Source organism: Meles meles, chromosome 7 (assembly GCF_922984935.1).
Source record: "Meles meles chromosome 7, mMelMel3.1 paternal haplotype, whole genome shotgun sequence".
In the NCBI taxonomy this organism is placed as follows: Eukaryota; Metazoa; Chordata; class Mammalia; order Carnivora; family Mustelidae; genus Meles; species Meles meles.
Window position 1 is genome coordinate 5,257,145 of NC_060072.1, and position 20,915 is coordinate 5,278,059.

The following is a 20,915-nucleotide window of genomic DNA, read 5'->3' on the forward strand; positions in this document are numbered from 1 at the left end:
AGCCCAGGGTCCTGGGATCGAGCCCTGCATTGGGCTCTCAGCTCATTAGGGAGCCTGCTTCCTTCCTCTCTCTCTACCTGCCTCTCTGCCTACTTGTGATCTCAGTCTGTCAAGTAAATAAATAAAATATTAAAAAAAATAAGAAATAGATGCATATTGAGTCCCTTTCTCTACCAGACATTATGGAAGGTGCTAAGAACCTAGAAACAAATTACAAACAGTCCCACAGCAGCAGGGACCACCAGAACGATGGCAGCTATGAAGACCACAGTGGGCGTGCAGAGTGAACATACATATTAGGACACTAAGGGCAGCCGAGGTCATGCCATTGTGACAATGTGTTCTCACCAGAGACCCAGGGATTTCTGAGTTGTGCCCTCTGTTGAATTCACCCACAATTCCCAGTAGAACCGGGTACAAGGGACAACAGCACGGTGAATACCCAAGTATGGGCATCTTGATTTATGAATCAGGTTTGTCTTCTGGTGCACATATCTGCACGTTAAGATTTGTCCTGTCTTCCTGTCAACTCTTCCCTTTATAATTATGTCGTTACCTTTCTGTCCCTCTCGCGTCTATGGCCTGTCGTCTTGGATACTGAAATACCCGTAACAGTTTTCTTTGGGTTAGTGTTTGTCCGGTGTATCTTTTCTCAACTATTTACTATCACTATTACTGCTATGTAGTATGCTTCTTGTAAAATAGCATATCTGTATTTAAAAAATTCCAAATGAATATCTTTGCCATCTTTGCCTTTTCAGCAGTCAAGTATAGCATGTCCCCGTGTCTTGTGACGGGCGTGTTTGGGTTTTTTCCTTCTACCGCTCTGTGGTTATCTCTCTGATTTTTCTCGGTTCTTTCTCTTTCTCCCTCCTCCATTCTGTTTAGTTTTGTCTGAGTTTTCCTTATCATGCGCTTTCCCCTCCACTGTCTTGAGACTGAATAATTTATGTCTATTCTTATAGAAGAAGTTACCCTTAAATTTTTAACACATGTTCTGAACTGATAAAGCCAAAAGTTCACAATATTTCTACTGTCCTGAAAAAAACAAGCGGCTTCAATGGACATGTTCCTATCTGCCAGTGTTTCGATCCGGCTTTGTTTTGATAGTACCTGAATCAGTCTTCATTATTGGGTGTGTTATTGTGGATTTTTTTGTTTTTTTCTTACAATCCGTGTTTGTTTGTAGGTTTTCCCATATTTACCAGTTTGTTGGCTCCATCACTGCTTCTTCAGTCTAACCCCTCATTCAGAATTCAATTTCCTGAAGTATGTTCTGTAATAATCCTTTAAGTGAGGTGCTGTGAGTGGGCGGGGGGGGGGAGTTATTCTTTGTTTTCAAAAATGTCTATTTTCCACTCACTCTTTAATGGAGATTACGCAGGGAGTACAGTTCTTATCTGAGAGCTGTCTTCTGAGAGACACTCTTCACGGTCTTCCGGCCTCTGATGTTGCTGTTGCAAGTCTGCTGTCTAATTGCCAGCATTCTGGGTGATCTGTTTTTTCTTTTTCTGGTTGCCTTCAAGATTTTTCTCTTTATTTTTGTTACTTTCCAGTTTCCCTACAATGTGTCTTGCTAGAGATGTCTGTTTATTTAACCTCCCCAGACGCATGCTGTCTCATGGTGAGGATTAGTATCTTTCATGAATTCTAGAACATTCCCTGCTGCTACTCTTTGGGTATTGTCTCCACCCCACTCTCACTGGCCTTTTCTTCTGGAAGTCTTATTAAATATTTGTTGAACCTCCTCCTTCCACTTTCCCTGTTTCTTAGACTCCCTTGCATTTTCCATGTCTCTGTCTGTCTGGGTTCCTTTCTGACTGTTTTCCTAGAATCTGTTTTAGTTCCCAAACTCTCAGCTGTGCCAGATCGTCTCCCAGTCTAGCAGTCTCAGGTCTCCGAGGCCCACAGTGGCATTCAACCCCAGCCTCATAGTGCCTGTGGGGGATCCCAGGGCTGCCTTTAGCACAGGCTGCTCCGACCAGGTCTGACACCCTCCCTGGGCTCTTGTGGGAATAACTCACATTCTCTCGGCACCAGGCTTCAGGCACCTGTGGATTTCCCTTTCTTGGTTTCAATTTGTACCGTATGTTTAAGATCATTTTGTTGATATATTTATTCCAGTAAGTGTTGATATAGTTGGTGTGTTGGTTGATACAGTTCTTGATTATACGAGGAGGTTGGGGAGAGAGCCCCTGTGTTGCCAGAAATCTTACTTTAATGTGTTCGTGCTGGCTGGGAAGTTAGAAAAGTCTCCAGAGAGTAAACAGAGCTGAGTGGAAACTTCGAGAGATGTAGAAGAGCCTCCCACACGGGTGGCTGGAGGAAGACGTGCCATCCAGAGGAAGCAAGCAGCATTCCACTGGGGCTGGTGAACAGGGTCATGACCACCCATCTGGGCTCTTCAGTTCTGTAGACCAGAATGTTTCTAACTAAGTCACTCTTGAGTCTTTGGTTTCTTCAAATTTGCATATGTTCATTCATTTATTTGTTCAGCCAGTCCATGGATAGTTCTGGAGCCTTCACTATGTGCCAGGTGCTGTGCTGGGAGCTAGGGACTCATTGGAGAGGAAGACATGGTCCCCGCGCTCAGAGAGTGCTACCTGCCAGCGGGTGAGATGACAGGCCACCGACACACCGGGAGGAAGGGAGGTGTGCAGTGTGATGGGGCCGACGTGAGAGTGTTGGGGAGGACCTCAGAAAGCTTCTGTGCAAATGAGCTTTAAACAGAGACCTGAGACACCAGGGGGAAAGCCCCGGGACAGGCAGCCCTGCCGTGTCATTGTCCGGGACCTGGCAGAAGCCGGGGGCAAGAGGGAGCCAGAGGTGGGGTAGAGGGCGGGCAAGGAGCCGGGAGAGGACGGGGGTCGTGGCCACCGCCAAGGGGTCAGGGACAGGCTTTGTGTCTGATTCAAGGCTGGAGTGCAAATATTTGTGTGCATGTTTATAAGGATCGCCCAGTCTGAAAAAATAATAGTGATTTATATCCCCGTCAACGTCGTATGAATGTTCTGGTTTCTTATGCCTTCTGGCATTGAATATTAACATTGTTTTAAAATATTGATAGCTTAAGAGGTATAAAATGGTGCCTCATTATCGTCTTAATTTATATTTCTTGGAGCAATGCTGGGCCTGGGCCATTCTGTGAGGCTGCGCGCTGATCGCATCTCCCCTGATGGGAATCCTCCTCGCGTCCTGACTGGGGATGCTCCCGCTGCTGGCCTTTGAAGTCAGTTTTATCACCTTTTTGTTTAATAATTTTTATAATTAATTAATTATTAAGAGATAACCCTTTTCTGTCATAAGCAGGGCAGCTTCGTGCTGCTGTTGTTCCCAGCCTGCTGCTTCCCCTTCGTTCACGTGACGCCTCGTTGTTCTGAAGTTTATATTTTAATATAATCAAATCCATTAATCTTCTTTTGGAATGTCTTCTGTGGCGTAATCTATAAATTCATCATTCCTGCCCAGGCTTGATATAAATACGCTTTTCTACTCCACTTGTTTTTCTGAGTCTTTGAAAACAGAACACTTTAATTCATCCCGACACAAGGTGGGCATCCAAATTCACATTCTCTTCCCAAAGAGGTAATCTGTTTTCCCACCACCACTTCTTATTCTTTCCCCTTTGTCTTTAATGTCTGCTTTGTCATGCATTCAGTTCTCCCCATAATTTGGTTTAGTGTGTCCTTCTAGTCTGTTCCGTCTGTCTAGATGACTCTCGCGTGTGGACATTTCTGTACAGTGTGGTCTACACTGGCCCATCCAACTGCCGTGTCGTTTGCCGTCTGACCTTGAGAGAGAGCACCGGGTTCCCAGCACTGTCACGGTGATTTCTTGACTTTAGAGGGTGATGGTTGGGGGCTTACCACTCATTATGTCCCCTCCTAGGAAGAGAGAACCTGCTGGTTTCTACGAGGAGAGCACTGGCCCCGTGAAACAGGCAGCAGAGGTGGGATCGGTGTCACTCCCAGTGGCAGCGAGTGGCAGGGCGGTCTCCTCCCCTGCCTTGCTCTCCTCTCCAGCCACCGAGGAGGCAGCACAATGCAGACTGGTGGGAGGGACAGTGTGGGGACGCGGGCACACCTGGTGTTGCCAAAAGTGAGCAGCCTGAGCTCCCCTGGACCTGCCCTCGCAGCTTCATGGGTCTGTGATTGTGCTGGGCTAATTCTGTATGACTTTCATACTGAAAAAATACGAAAAGTTCACTAAAAAAATCTGTACAAGAATGTTCATAGTAGCTCTGGTCATAATTCACCCAAATGGGAACGGCCCCAAGTGTCCTTCCGCAGGCGATTGGATAAGCAAACTGGGCCGTCCGCACGATGGCATATTTCTCAGCGATAGGAAGGGATGAGCTCTCGATGCGAACGGCACGGCTGAATCCCAGGGACATTCGAAGAACCAGTCTCAAAGGCTGCTGCTCTAGGAGTCTGTCTCTAGGACATTCAGGAGAAGGCAAAACAGTAGGATCAAAGAAGAGGTCATTGGTCTCTAGGACTGGGGGCGGTGGGGGGGAGGCCCGACTCTGGAGGGGCAGCACCAGGAAGGCGGTGGGATGATGGAGCTGTTCTGCGTCCTGTGCGGGGCGGTGGGGACGCGAATCTGTACGTGGGTTAAAACTCGTAAAAGTCTACACCGAAAGAAAAAAGTTCATTTTAGTGCATCTTAATTTGAGAAATAAAACTTAAAAATACATCAAAAAATCACAGAGAACACAGGAAAGAATAAAGCAAGAAAGTAAAATAAAATCTAAACCTTCATAATAAAATGGCTGGAGAAATTATTCCTCCTATCCAACTCAAGAATGGATAGTATAGGGAGAAAAAAAAAGGCATCTTGTTGAGTTTGTTGTGTTTTAGAAAAAAATACTCAAGATCTAGGGCCTAAATTTAAAAACCCTAACATCTTGGTAATAAAGCATAAAATCTTGACTGCAATCATGTTCTAGAGACTTAAAAAAGCCATTTTCCATATATATTTTTATTTTAATGTAATGGTAGACTTTAATTGAACAGCTAACTTGACCTTTATTGCTAACGTGCTGTGCTTTTCAATGTTGCCTAGGCTTTTATATAAAGTACATCTGTTAAAAATAAAATCAGTGTTTAAACATGAAGACTGGGGTTTAAAGGAGAGCTGAGGAGAAGGAATAAAGGCAGTGACTTGCTCTGACTTGTGTATTTGCCGAGATACTTTCTCATCCATCATGTGAGCAGGTTCTCGCTCAGAAAACATCCCCCGGTGAGAATTTTCCCACTCACCCCGGGAGTGCCCAACAGAAGCTCTACAAGCAGAAGCAATAAGCCATTTAGCCCAAATTACATTAAGCGTAGAAGCAATACCCAGTGGTATGTTTTCAATTATTGTCCAAACCTCTTTTTTTTTTTTTAAAGATTTTATTTATTTATTTGACAGAGAGAGAGAGAGATCACAACTAGGCAGAGAGGCAGGCAGAGAGAGAGGAGGAAGCAGGCTCCCTGCGGAGTAGAGAGCCGGACGTGGGGCTCGATCCCAAGACCCTGGGATCATGACCTGAGCTGAAGGCAGAGGCTTTAACCCACTGAGCCACCCAGGCACCCCTGTCCAAACCTCTTTAACCCACACGTCTAGGATCTCTTCCATCTGTGTGACATTCTGGAAAAGGCAAAACAATAGGAATGGAAGAGAGATCAGTAATTGCCAAGACTAGGGCAGAGGAGGGTGTGACTCCGGGGGGTGGTGCGCAAGGGAGCTTTTGGGGGGTAAGGGAGCTGTTCTGTACTCTACCATGGTGGTCTTAACCTCCGACATACGGTGGTCAGGGTCCAGGCAGAAATCAGATGGACACGAGTTTATTAAAGGACGCTTTACTCACATGAGGGCAAGATTAAATGAAATCAGTAGATGGGGAAGCCTTTCTCTCTCCTAGGCCTGAAGGGATAGGAGAGGTAGCACTTACTGAAAGGAGCAAGGCAGGTAGCTAAAGAGGAGGTCCCTGGAGAGCAGTTAAGGTTTAAGAACATGGCCATGGCCACGTGGCAGGGAGGGGGCCGGGGGAGTAATTAGCCCACCTTCTCTCCTCTTGCCTTCCAGTCCCCTGGGGCACCCAACCTTCTTTTCACAGGATCTCAGTGCTCGATGGTCATCTCTTTATTGGGCTGCCTCTACTGGCTCAAGGCACGGTGCGTCCAGTAGAACAGGTCCCTAAGCCTTGGGGATTTCCTCTCAGCTGAATGTAGATGAGTCATCAGCAAGCTACCAAGCATTTTATCAAGTCTGTTCTGGTGATGGGATATGTGGCAAGACCAGCATGTTCTGTGGACCTGGGCTTATTGCCACACCGTCACCACCATCGGATGAGTCCCTCAGTTTACTTCTGTGATGACAGGACATCTCAGTGGCGCATAAAGCCTCCTGGAGGTCCACAGATGATGAGAAGTGATAGAAGCGTGTCAGGCAGGCGAGGCAAATTTGTGTCTGGAATATGCATCGAGACAGATCCCTGCTCCCTCCATGTGGAAAGGGGTCCAGTGGAATCTTTGCCAGGTGACTAGGAAGCCCACGTAGGGAAAGGGGCCGTAAAAGGGCTCAGGGTTGGCCTCTGCCATTGGGACTTAGGTGGGCAACAGCTCGCTCATCTTTAGCGATGAGAAGTCCCTGTTTTCAAACCAATGCACAGCGTCCATTGCTGACCACAATGCACAGCAACCTCTGTGACCACTTTCATATGGAAGCCCATGACCAAGCACCACGTTGCCTGGGCAAAGTGACTGACCAGGACCTTCAGGGCAGGTCAGCTTTCCTCCTGATAATCCATGTGGCTGCCCCCCCCCCCCAGTGGGACTTACATAGGACATAAAGACCTTCAGAAGCCGTGCTTTTCTGTGATGAGGCAACAATTTACGCTACAGCTCGAGCCTTGCAAATTGTTTCTTACTCAATGCCCCACTCAGAACTGCTGGGTTATCCAAAACAGCAGAACAGCAGGACAAAACTATCTCCAAAATCCAGAGACACCCTTCAAGCATACGAATCTTTTCTTGCAATGGGTGGCAAAAGGCTAATTCATTTGGTTTTTCACTTTGGAGGGACTATGCTAGCATGCCTTAGACCTCTGGATCCCTAGTAACTTGACCAGACTGGAAGACCTCGAAATTCCATGGGGTTTATCTTCTCTGCCTTTTCTGAGGCCCCTGGGATATTTGTTATTTCATTCTTAGTAGATGCAGTTAATATAATATCATCATGTTGTGGGCCAGTGCCTGGTATGGTTGTAGCCATACCAGAACAATCCATGGCCACGTGGTGGGGTACCTGGGAGGCTCCGTCTGTCGTACACCCAACCCTTGATTTCGGCTCAGGTCATGATCTCGGGGTCATGAAATCAAGGCCCCTGTTGAGCCGTGCACTCAGAGCAGAATCTGCTTAAGATTCTCTCTCTTCCTCTCCCTCGCCCCTCCTCCCTGCTTGCTCACTCTAAATAAAGAAATCAATCACTTTAAAAAAAAAAAAAAAAACCATAACACAGCTCCTTGGCCAATATCTGTAGGACTCTCTGGGCCTTGATCAGAGTTCCCTAACATTATAACGTGGCAGGAAGCAGGTGATTTGACATAGCCTTGAGATAAGATTTGGAGGTGAACAGATCTCTCGGCTGTGTAAAGGGAGACTTGAAAAGGAGATTGAAACATTAGCATTGGATACGTCTATAGCTACATACCAGATGCCAGGGGCTGTGTTGATTTGCATGTGTGACTGGCATCATTGCTTGATTAAATTTACAATAATCCAGTCATTTTCAAATATCCAAGTAGCTTTTGCATCGGGAAACGGTGATTCAGACGGAGTATGGTAGAAGTCAGCCTCTTGCCCTCGTCTTTTATTCTGTGATGCGCTGCAGGGAAGTGGTAAGATTTTTAAACCCTTTGCTAAGCGCTGGGTTTTCCACTTGGTCCTTCCTATCATCATAACCCCTTATTTCATAGATCAAAGGACAAATATGAGGGTTCTGCAGTGACTAATAATGACTGTTTCCATCATGTATTCTGAGCCTGGACAAGTAAGAACAGGATGAGCCTGTAAGCCTACCTGGCCCTCTACAACATGGACTTGGGCTGCTTCTCTCCTCCATAAGCCTGCACCGTGACCCGGCAGACCATGCTGGCAGTTGGGCTCCCCATGGATTATCGTTAGTTCAGAGTCACTATCTAATAACCCTGCGTGGTCTAGGTATTTTCTTTCCCTTCATACATGGTCTTTTTGGTAAATGGCTGAAGGATCTTCTTGGCAAGGTTTGAGGGAAGATTCTCTGTATACGCAAATGGTTATATTATAGGGTTGTTCCTCAAAGGTATGCAGATTCTCCCTTAAGTAAGGGGCTTTGGGTCTGTGAATTCGTTTTGGTCTGTGACCTGGGCAACAGGTCATGAACTCCCACGTTGACGACCAAGTCAGTCTTCTGCCCATCAGACCTAGAATTTTCAGTGTATTCTGTAAATATCAGGCAGAACCTTGGTCTTTCCTAAGGACCCTGTGTTCGGTTAGCTAGTGCCAGAAACCCTCGTGGGCTGAAACACCCTGATTATGTCCTAGCTCGTGGTGGTGAGTTCTCCCAAGGTGTAGCTATAGAAGGAAGTTTCCCAACTCCTAACTATGAGGACATCTCATGGCTGTTAATATGTTTACTTGACATCATGAATATCCATGAGGGGAATATGTGGGATTTTGCAAACTTATTTTGTTTTCAGAATGACGCTGCCCTAGGTGGTCATAGGAGCGATGTGCATAGCTCATCTCTGTGCTCCCCTGGCCAGCAGACCACTTCAGGCCCTCTCTGCCTCTCTCTGGGACATGCAGTTCTGAATTCCTGTCTCATGGCATGCTGGAATGGGGTGATGGAACGTGTTACAAGTGATGTGTTATTTACTACAAATAAAATTAAAATAAGCAAGTTATTTTGTTTTCTAGCAAAGTACAGCGATTGTCCCCAAGTTAACGCCACCTTCAGTTACTTGCATGCCCTTATCTTTGAAGAGAGGAAGGGGCAGCTTACAGCAAGCGTTAGCGCATGTCCATACCTTGGCTACCGTGGGGGCACTTGTCCAGGACACAGGCAGCAGTGGTATGGACTGGAACTTGGCAAGCCCCTGGCTATCGTGTCCTTTCATACAGAAGACAGCTCGAGCCTGTATCTCATGCACTTTGCTGAAGCCAACACCTACCCTCCCTCATCCAGAATTTATTTGGCTTTCTGGTGGAGTTTTATTATCTTGGTCCATTTGCCTCGAAGCCTGTTTCTCTTCGGTGAGCTGCAAATCTCGACCCTATATCTACTGTTCCCTCTGTGGCCTCTCTTGGGGCCTCATAATCTCCCTTCAGAGGTCCTTAGAAATGCAGTGTCAGTGGGCTTGAGGAAGAGGATGCTAAAAATCCTGAATGTGCTGTTTCTTACCAACACATATTATTAACTCAGAAGCCAATAAACCAGCTCTAGATCATGATGCATGGGGCAAATCTATCCCAGATAAGGCAATCAGGGAAGACATCTTGGGGGAGATGGCATTTAAGATGAGACCTTCACGAAAGCATGAGGCATGCAGAAACGAAGTCTGCTGTGTTGCACAAGTTTAGAGTGCACCAGTCACGTTGTATTTCCTGTGAAAGAGCATCCAGGCCAACATGCAGAAGCCTTCGTGGAAGTGGGAACTTGGTATAGTTGAAGACGGGAGGAAGGAAAACAGGGAGCAGAAGTCCAGAGTTTAATACTGGACGTGTTAAGTTTGAGATCCCTGTTAGAAATCCGACTGCTGATGTTGAATAGGCTATGGGAGGCTCAGAAAAAGAAGTCCAGTCTAGAGAAAGAAATATGGGTATCGGCTTTGTACAGATCAGTCTAGATGGTCTCTCAAGCCAGAGAATAGAGGAGGTTGCCAAGAGACAGCATATGGATAGAGAAGAGAAATGAGAGATGGGGGTTGTTAGCATCAGCGACTGGGCGGAGGGAGGAGTCAGCCAGTGCGGTGGTTCATTTCCCACACTTGTTACATCCTCCTTTGTCTCTTTCTGTTGCCTTCCCCCGCTCCCCGCCCCCCATCACAGGTCTGCCCATCCTTGCAGTTCTGATGAGTCTCTCCTTCTGGCTGACCCTTCTTGGTTCCTCTGGCTAATGGGATTAGTCCCTCCACCCTGTTTCTCTTTGCTGCCTCCTCGGACAATACCCACTTGTTGAGTGGAATCCAGACTGTAACAAATCTGTGTTTTTCTTTTCCCTACTCCATGGATGGAGCCAGGTGCTGCTGTAAGTCTCTACCTGGATTCACAGGATGGGAGAGGAGGATGGGAAAACTTCGGGGCTCCAGCATCAGAATCCAGAGAGAGAGAGCTGCCTGAGGCAGAGAGAGGGAGCGCAAGCGAGCGCCCCTGGGACATTTTTAAGACTAAAAGTCTCAACTGTAACTTTGTGACCTTTGGATAATGGTTAGACGTGTGATTTCTAGCAAAATTGGCACTGATTTTTCAAAAACTGTTTCATTCAGTGTTTATACATGTTGATTATAAAGGCTGTTCAAGCTCAAACTGGAAAATAGGGGAACCATGAAGAAAAAACAAATTACCCATTACTGTAATAGCCAGAGATAACCGCTACTGATATTTTAGTATATTTCCTTCCAGAATTTCTTTGTGTGCACACGTACACAGACTACATGCACACTTAACATTGTTGAGGTCCTATGACACAGTATTAGTACCAGGAGCATTTTTGTATGTCCTTGGAAAGCCTTTGAAGGGAATTTTTAATGGCTACAACATGTTTTGTTAACCCTTGAGTCCAAAGTTTGAACATGTCTAAGGTTTCCGTTACGTATTGCTCAAATGCATTTCCAGAAGGTGTTAATTTATTCTTATGAGGGCGGCTGGCGAGAGCCTTGTTGCCGGCATTCCACATTGCTGCTTCTAGATCCTTGCGAAAATGACCGGTAGAAGCAGACTGGCTCACCGTTTTTTGATTTCAGGTCGTTGGTTGCTATTGACTTGCACAAGTTTTTCATGTTTAAAAGTTTTAGGTACTTTCTCTGTGAATAATTATTCATCTGTGTGGACCTTTGACGTTCTTCTATGTTTTAAAAATGTTTTACTCCAGGGGCGCCTGGGTGGCTCAGTGGGTTAAAGCCTCTGCCTTCGGCTCAGGTCATGATCCCAGGGTCTTGGGATCGAGCCCCGCATCGGGCTCTCTGCTCAGCGGAGAGCCTGCTTCCCCTCTCTTTCTCTGCCTGCCTCTCTGCCTACTTGTGATCTCTATCAAATAAATAAGTAAAATCTTTAAAAAAAATGTTTAACTCCAGTAAAAGTTACTAAAATGAAATTCATTCTCAAGGTCACAGTTTAATGAATTTAGCAGTTGTATCTCTTTATCTAACCCCTGCCGTAGTCAGTATGTAGAATACTATCATGATCCTATAATTCTACCTCGGCTCTTTGTAACCAACCCCTCCCTTCTCCGACCCTCAGCTCCAGCAACCACTGATCATTGTCACTATGGTTTTGGCTTTTCTAGGCTTTGTCATAAATGGAATCATACAGGATGTGCCCTTTTGTGTTGGACTACTTTCCTCATTTAATCATATTTTTAACATGCATCCATCCTGTTGCGTATCCCAACATTTCTTTTTTTTTTTAAGATGTTATTTATTTATTCGACACACAGAGAGAGATCACAAGGAAGCAGAGAGGCAGGCAGAGAGAGAGGGGGGAAGCAGGCTCCCCGCTGAGCAGAGAGCTCGATGCGGGGCTTGATCCCAGGACCCTGAGATCATGACCTGAGCCAAAGGCAGAGGCTTAATCCGCTGAGCCACCCAGGAGCCCCTACATTTCTAATGGCCAAGGTGTGCTCCACCATATTTGTTTACCACAATTTGCTAATCCATTCACCAGTTGACAGACATTTGGGTTGTTTTCAGTTTGAGGTCATTATGGAAAATACTTTATAAACATGTACGTACAATTCTTGGGGTATAGACATGTTTCTATTTCTCGTGGGTGAATACCTAATAATAAAATTGCTGGAGTGTAGGTTTGAGTGTATGCTTACGTTTATGAGACACCGTCAAACTGCTTTCCGAAGTAACTGCTGTTTTTGTGGTTCCATCAATAACATGCGAGAATTCCAGATGCTTTACACTCTCCTTAATGCTTGGTATTGCCACAGTTCTTAATTTTACCCATTCTAGTAGTGCGTAGAGGTATTTCATTTTGCTTTAATTTGCATTTTCCTGATGACTAACGATGTTGAGCCTATTTTCATGTGATTATTGACCATTCATGTCTATTCTTTTAAAAAGTATATGTACAGATCTTTTGTCCATTTTACTGGATTGTTCATTTCCATATTATTGATTTGCAAAAGTTCTTTATATATCCTAGATATGAGTTCTTCATTAGCTACATATTTTCACATATTTACTCTCAGTGTGACTTGCTTTTCTCTTTTCATAACTGTATTTTGAAATATAAAAGTTTCTAATTTTGATGAAATATGTTTTCTCTACTTAAAAATTTGTTATGGGTAATTTTTACGGGAGATCCATTTATAGTCAATTTTTGTGTATGGTGTGAGGTAAGGGTGGAGATTCACTCTCTTTCTGTCTAGATACCCAGTTGTTCCAGCATCATTTGTTCAAAAAACTGTCATTTCTCTGATGAACTACTTTGCACCTTTGTTGAAAATCAGTTGACTGTATAAATGTGAATAGGTTTCTGGACTCAAGTCCCTTCTATTAATCTATAGGTTTATTCTCACATCAATACCACACTGTCTTGATTACTGTAGCTAGATCGTTAAGTCTTGAAATTAGGTTGTGCAAGTCCTCCAGACTTGTTCTTCTCTTTCAAAATTGTTTGGCTCTTCTAGAGTCTTTACCTTTCTCTACATTTTAGAATCAGTTTCTCAGTGTTTAAAAAAAAAAAAAAAAGCCTGTTAGGAATTTGATTGTGAATACAGTAGGGAGAATTGCCACTTTAACCATATTCAGTTTTCTGTTCCATGAGCATGGTATACCTTCCCACTTATTTAGATGTTTAATTTACATTATATTTAGCAATCATGTGTCCTTAAGCTCCTTTTGGTTCTGACACTTTCTCAGACTTCCCTTGTTTTTTTCATGACCTTGCCAGTTTTAAGGATTATTGGTGAGATTTTTTTTTTAAAGATTTTATTTATTTATTTGACAGAGAGAGATCACAAGTAGGCAGAGAGGCAAGCAGAGAGAGAGAGGAGGAAGCAGGCTCCCTGCCGAGCAGAGAGCCTGATGCGGGACTCGATCCCAGGACCCTGGGATCATGACCTGAGCCGAAGGCAGAGGCTTAAACCACTGAGCTACCCAGGCGCCCCAATTGGTGAGATATTTTATAGAGTGTCTCTCAACAGGGTTTTGACTGATTGGATTGGGGCAATGTGTTTTTGGAACAACACAGAGGTAAAGTATAATTCTTGTCACATCATACCAAGGGTGCATAGTATCAGTGTGACTTGTCACCACTGAGGTTGACCTTGATCATGTGGCTTAAGATAGTGTCATTTTATTTTCAACCTTTCTCTGTCTTTAGAGTAAATGTGCATTTTGGGGTGCCTGGGTGGCTCAGTTGGCTAAGTGTCTGACTCTTGACTTGGGTTCAGGTCATGATCTCTACTGAGTGTGGATCCTGATCAACATTTTTTCTCTCCCCCTCCCTCTGGCCCTTTCCCTACTACTGCTTGCACATGTTCTCTCTCACTCTCCCTCTCTCAAAAACAAACAGCAAATGTGCCTTTTTTGTGAAACCATAAATCTGGATCTTTTTTAAAAAATCCAGTTGTGGGGCGCCTGGGTGGCTCAGTGGGTTAAGCCGCTGCCTTTGGCTCAGGTCATGATCCCAGGGTCCTGGGATCGAGTCCCGCATAGGGCTCTCTGCTCAGCAGGGAGCCTGCTTCCCTCTCTCTCTCTCTCTCTCTGCCTGCCTTTCTATCTACTTGTGATCTCTCTCTGTCAAATAAATTAAAAAAAAAAAATCTTTAAAAAAAAAATCCAGTTGTGTTTAGTCCATTAATCCAAAGTGTTTAGTCCATTAATATTCAAAGTAATTACTGATATATTTGGATTTGAGTCTCCTGTTTTTTCTTTTTGCTTTGTTTGCTCTTTTTCTGCTTTTCAGATAATTGAAGTTTTTTTTTTAGAACTGAGTTTTAATTTTCTTATGGTCTTTTAAGCTATACTTCTTTGTATAATTTTCCTCGGGATTATAGTATACATCTTTACAACTCCCAGCCTGTATACAATTAATGCTGTACCTCTTCACATAAGATGTAGAACCTAGGGGCACCTGGGTGGCTCAGTGGATTAAGCCTCTGTCTTTGCCTCAGGTCATGATCTCAGGGTCCTGGGATCGAGCACCGTATCAGGCTCTCTGCTCAGGGGGGAGCCTGCTTTCCCCTCTCTCTCTCTCTGCCTGATGCTCTGCCTACTTGTGATCTCTCTCACTCTGTCAAATAAATAAAATCTTAAAAAAAATGTAGAACCTATGTAAGCAATATGAATCTACATTCTGCCCCCTGTTCCTTTATACTGTAGGTATAATATGTGTTATACTTACCTATGTAATAAACTTCACAAAACAATGTTATTATTTTCCTCATATAACTATGAATAAATTAAGAAGAGAAAAAGCAAGGGAAAAAAGTAGTCTTTGTATTTTTTCAAATATTTACCATTTCTAATACTTTATTCTTTCTTTTCTGAGGAGTTGAGGTCTCCATCTACTATCATTTCCCTTCAGCCTGAAAAAACTTCCTTCTAAAGATGGATTCCCTTAGACTTCTTTTATTTAGAAATGTCTTCATTTATCCTTCATTTTTAAAGGATATTTTCTTAGCTGGAAAATTCTTGGGTGACTTCTTTTTGTACTTCATGATGTTGTTCCACTTTCTTTGGCTTCCATGGTTTTGGATGAGAAGTCATCTGTTAAATTGTTGCCCTCCTACATGTGACGAGTAATTTTTCTTTTGTTGCATTCAAGATTTACTCCTTGAATCTGACTGTGTAATGAGCCTTGACATGGCCTTTTTCATGCGTATTCTACTTGATTTTTATTGAACATCTTCAATCTGTAAATGGATATCTTTAATCAAATTTGGAGAAATTTTGACCTTTCTGTCTTCTGATACTCTTTTCTGCCCCATTCATTCTCTCCTCTCCCTATGTGATTCTAATTGTATGTATGTCAGACTTTTCTCCCTAGTAATATTCCATTTTCCCGTTTTGTAAAATACGTTCTATAATTTTATTTTATCTTTTATTTTATCATTTTTATTTTTTAAGACTTATTTATTTGAGAGAGAGAGCGTGTATGTGCTCAACATTTTGAATATTAAATTGTGAAGACTAAATTTTGTTGTTATTTTTTCGATGAATGCAGTTATCTTGGTTGGACTCAAACTGCAAATTTTGTTCGTGGGTGGCAGCTCTGATCTTAGTTCAGATCTTTTGTGTTTGGCTAAGCAATACTGAGTAGGTTCAGAGCCAGTCAGAAATGTGGTAGGACAGAATTTGGGGATCCCTCTCTCGTTTCTTCTCTTCTAGGATTTCCTCTTTCTCTCCAGGGTTATGGCTCACCTGGGTTTGGTCTTCTAGTCTTCCAGGACATACCTTTCTTTCTTTCTTTCTTTCTTTCTTTCTTTCTTTCTTTCTTTCTTTCTTTTTTAACTGATGTCCTTGCCACCCCTTGTGCTGCAGTGCCTAGCCCCAGGCTGAAAGCCTTGAAAATACTCACAGCTTCTCTACTCTCTGTGTGGATTCCCTTCCAGAATGTGCCCACTTCTGTTCACTCTGTAGTTGCCTTTGGTATTACACCCAGCGCTTATTGTGATTCTTGGCAGGGGAACTGGTCTACTAGGATCTTACTGAGCTATCACTGGAAGAAGAAATCAAGTCTTAGTTTTCCTTATATTAATTTGTACAAGCACTTAATGTGTTAAGAAAATTAGCAATTTGTTATGCATATTTATGATAGATAACTTTGCAAGTCTGTTGTTTAGCTCTTATATTGTTGTTTCAGTATTTCTGGTATATGGAAATTTTTTATGTTGATGTTGTTAACTAGGGGGTTTGTGAACCTCTTCTTAAATATTGCTTAAAAACCCATTCTTATTCCAATACCAGGTGAATATATGCCTGGATTTTCCTTTTTTAGTGGTCCTAGTGTTTACATTTCACTCCTTCCTCTATTTTTGAATTTATTTTAGTATAATGTATGGAGTGAAGATCTAATTTGATTCTTTTTTGCCAAGAGAGTAAGGTAATTTCCTAAGCATAATATATGAAGCTGATTCTGCTTTTAACGGTAGGCACAGTGTTTCCACCATAAAAATTAATTTCTGACTTGCTGAAATTTATGGTAAAAATAGATAGTATTGACAGACTATCAAAATCATGGGCAAGGTGGGGAAGGCAGGCTGGGAACAAATGATGAAACTTTGTTTTGTATGTAAACAGCTGGGCGTTAGACCACTATCACAGTGTACTTATTGATGTTGCCATGCATAGCTAATGAAAATCAATCAGTCAATCAATGTCTCTCTTTCTCATGAACACATACATGGTGCTAAGAGCAGAAGTAGAAGTAATAACCATTTATTAATTGTTAGGTGCTATAATCACAATCATGATCAAGGAGCTGTACAAGTATTAAATACTAATAATATTAATCCTTAGTGATAAATGCTACACAGGAAGGAGGCATAGTGCTTTGAGACAGGCTAATAGGGCAAAGGGCCCTGGTTATGGAAATCAAAGAAGGCTTCCTTGAGAAAGTCATGGAAAAGTTGAACTTGAAAGTGGCGCAGAATTCACTAAAGCCTGGGAAGACTGGTAGGGAGTGTGGCAGTTGACAAAGGAATCAGCAAACGTGAGGGACCTAGGACATGGAAAAGCATAAGCCTTCAGAAGAGTTGAAGGGCCAGTATGGCCAGATGACCCCGTGTGTATGTGTGTGTGTACACGCGCGCACTTGCAGTTTCTCACGTGGCCCACATCTGATCCACACAGACCAGATGCCTTACAGCCACTAACTTTAGCCATCCCAACAGGGTAATCTGTCTTGTGGTGTCTCCCACTTTGGCATCTCATAACTGTTGTTTTCGGATCTCAGCCCAAATTCTTTTTGCCACCCTGTTATGGAAGCTTGGATGACGCTTAGTGGGCGAGTCACATGGACAGGGGGGAAGGGAATATGGTTGAACACTTGCTGGTGACCAGGACTGCGGGAGGGGATCTTTGATCTAGTAGCTTTCATCCTCAGAGCAATCCTCCCAGTAGATGATATTATTCTCATTTTATAGATGAGAAAAATAGAGAATCAGAAGAGTGAGCAACTTGTCTGACAAGGGTAAGGAGTGAAGGAGCAGGGAGCTGAACTCTGGTCTTTCCAAGCTCCCATCGGGTTGTTTCCGCTGCCATCTTGTTATGCCAAAATCCCTGCGCCCCGAGCCAGGGGGCTACAGTAATGTTGCCAGTTTGCTTTTGAATAATTTCCCACTGACTTATTCTTGCTGAGATTTAAAATCTGTCCTAGTTTTCAACTGCTACCATAACAAAGTGCCACAAGCCTAGAGGAGAGATGGGGAGTTTGTTTCTTGCCTTTTCCAGCTTCTGGAGGCACCTGCGTTCCTGGGCACGTGGTCTTTCCTCCATCTGCTGTCTCTGCTTTGGCCCTTCTCCTGCCGTTGCATCTCCCGTCCTCGTATCTCCTGTCTTCACATCTTTTTCTGGCTGCAGCTGGGAGAAATGCTCCAATTTTAAGAACTCCTGTGATTAGATTGGCCCACCTGGTTAAGCTGGGTGCCCTCCCATGTCTGGGTCCACACCCTTAATCACATCCACGGAGTCCCTTTTTGCCCTCTGAGGTCATACTCACAGATCCCAGGGATTAGGAGGTGGACGCCTTCCAGGTCTTATTCTGCCTCCCACAGTGACTGAGCTCTCCAAATAGTGGCTTTGAAAGAGTTAGTTCATGGACATGAGAATTTTAATCAAATCCCTTGTTTCTTCCTTCAATGTATGCTCCTGCTAAGGGGAAGCAGAGACATGGAGATATAGAATCAGCTTGATTTTCCTTGCTTTCTGAAAGTCAATTTGTAGTATAATTTTACTAAATTGTTTTGTTTACCTCAGATTTGAAACTCCATAAAAATTCATTGCTGCCATCTTCAATTCAATATTAAACATCCAATCCATGCAGCATTATAGAAAAAAATGTTTAAAATAATATTTTTATTTTTTTTAATCCAGGTTTGGACTTAAAACCACCAGCAAAATCAATTGGAAACAATTTCTAACATCCCTTTATGAGTCCCAGTGGACGGAAGTCAACAGTACAGTTCCCCTGACAAACAGAAATAGGTACGTAAAAAAAAATAATAATAAAAATAAAATAACTAAAATTTGAAAGCACACTGAGATACCACATTACACCAGTTAGAATGGCAAAAATTAACAAGGCAGGAAACAACAAATGTTGGAGAGGATGTGGGGAAAGGGGATCCCTCTTACACTGTTGGTGGGAATGCAAGTTGGTGCAGCCACTTTGGAAAACAGTATGGAGGGTCCTCAAAAAGTTAAAAATAGAGCTTCCCTATGACCTAGCAATTGCACTACTGGGTATTTACCCCCAAAGATACAGATGTAGTGAAAAGAAGGGGCACATGCACCCCAGTGTTCATAGCCGCAATGGCCACAATCGCCAAACTGTGGAAGGAGCCGAGATGCCATTCAACAGAGGAATGGACAAAGAAGATGTGGTCCATATATACAATGGAATATGACTCAGGCATCAGAAAGGGACTGGAGGGGATTATGCTAAGTCCAGCAGAGAACTACAATTATCATGTGGTTTCACTTATATGTGGAACATAAGGAATAGCAGGGAGGACATTAGGAGAAGGAAGGGAGAAACGAAGGGGGGGCGGAATCAGAGGGGGAGACAAACCATGAGAGACTCCGGAAAACAAACTGAGGGTTTTGGGGGGGTTTGGGGGGGATGGGTTAGCCCAGTGATGGGTATTAAGGAGGGCATATATTGCATGGAGCACTGGGTATTGTAGGCAAACAATGTATCATGGGACACGACATCAAAAACTAATGATGTGTACTGTATGGAGACTAACAGAACATAATAAAATTTTTTTTAAAAGAGCTAAATTTTAGTTATGCATATCAGAATCTATAAAATGTTAGAGAATATCTGAATTACTTTTTCTATCATTTTTTGAATGACAAATTCTTCTTCATTGTATAATTATGAACTTTTTGTAGTGATTTGCAGCGTATCAATTGTTTCCCATACAGTACTCTTATTTAAAATGGCCTTCAACTATAAGGTGAGTATAATGATTATTTCAAGTTTCTAGACGAAAAAAATAAGACTATCGGGATCTTAACTAGATCTTCTGCTTAGCGAGCGGAGACAGAAATGGAGCTCGAACTCCATTCTAGATAAAGAATCTAGAATAAAGTTCTAGATAAAGCACATCAACACTGCTACTGTTACACTGAGCTGTAAGTGCAAAATTGTGTATGAGCATGTTTGGTTAAGTGTTCTATAGAAGGGAGCAACCCACGTTCACTTGCTCCCCAGCCCCTCTCTTCATGGTGTGGATAGCGTGGGTCGGGAGCGTTATTTGCCTTGAGTTATTTCTGTTTTCATTCTAGTGTCTATTATAACCTCAGATTTCATGATCACATAAACTGTGACGGGGGCCAACCTGTAAAAAAATACTTAATAATACGGCATTTTAGAGTTTAGGCCTTTGCTCGAAGCAGTGTCTTGTTGTTGTTAGTGTGTATTCTGCCTTGATGGCCCTATGTGAATCTTAATGAAAAATACTGGCTTTATCCTCTCAGCACGTTCATCGAAAGCACTAGGCACTATTGTAAAGCAAACTATACCACAGGGCTAATTCTCATTTCACCAGGTCCTGTTCCTGTCTCAGGGATTTACAAATATTTGGTAAACTTCCCTGGTTACCAGCCTTCTAGGATTTAGAGCTCCCTCCCTGTCCCCTCCGTCCCCCACTCCATTCCTGGGATGCAACTTTCTGAGTTTATTTCTTAAGTGAAGTTACTTCTGGTTTGTTTGTTTGTTTTTAATGTTTTTTTTTTGTTTTTAATGTTTTTTTTTTAATGTTGTTTTTAATGTTGTTTTTAATGTTTGTTTTTAATGATTTTCTTATCTGAAAGATAGGGAAGAATTAAAATGTGAGTTTTATTTACTTTGAAACAGTGATTCTCAAGTGGGGGCAATTCCCACCACCCCCCCCACCAGGAGACCTTTAGCAATTTCACGAGACATTTTTGGTTGTCACAGCTGTGATGGGGGTGCTCCTGATATCTAGTGAGTGGAGACCAGGGGTGCCACTAAATATTCCATGGTGTGTGAGAGAGTAGCCCCCCCCCAACATGTCCCAAAGAAGTACAAAGAAGTACTCAGTGGTACTGTAGAAGGTAATAATTACCACAGAAGTTTCCATTCCTTCCCGTGCCAGTGATCTGTAAAAACACCAGGCTCCAGTGAGTCACATGAGCAACTCAGACTCAGGAATTCTGCTACTGTATGTGTCTCTTAGAGATGGTAGTAGGTGTGTGTGTTTATATGTTTTTGTACCACTGGAAAGAGCCAGGATGGCCATGTGGATGGAGCGATAAAATCCCCAACTGAATGTGAGAATCGTTCAGTTGATTCACCACCCTTCTTTATTTAGTGGGGAATGTCATCTTGTCTCACTGAACACTGAAAGCAGAGGCCGACCAGGGCATCTGTAGGTGGGTATCACGGCACCCTGCGGCCCTCTCCTGATCAGGGTGAAGTTGGCTTTGATCTCCAGGGACGGTGATCGTAGGCCTTCAGGAGCC

At 43.3% G+C, this 20,915-nt stretch overlaps 1 protein-coding gene across 1 annotated transcript in view; it reads left to right on the forward strand.

Annotated features, from left to right (window-relative positions):
* The window catches only part of EFCAB6 (EF-hand calcium binding domain 6), a 226,274-nt gene that overhangs the window by 83,965 nt on the left and 121,394 nt on the right, over positions 1 to 20,915 (forward strand). Inside the window, exon 12 of the mRNA XM_046010713.1 lies at positions 18,297 to 18,407. Within this exon, the coding sequence (XP_045866669.1) occupies positions 18,297 to 18,407 (111 nt within the window). The remainder of the gene's footprint in view (positions 1 to 18,296; positions 18,408 to 20,915) is intronic.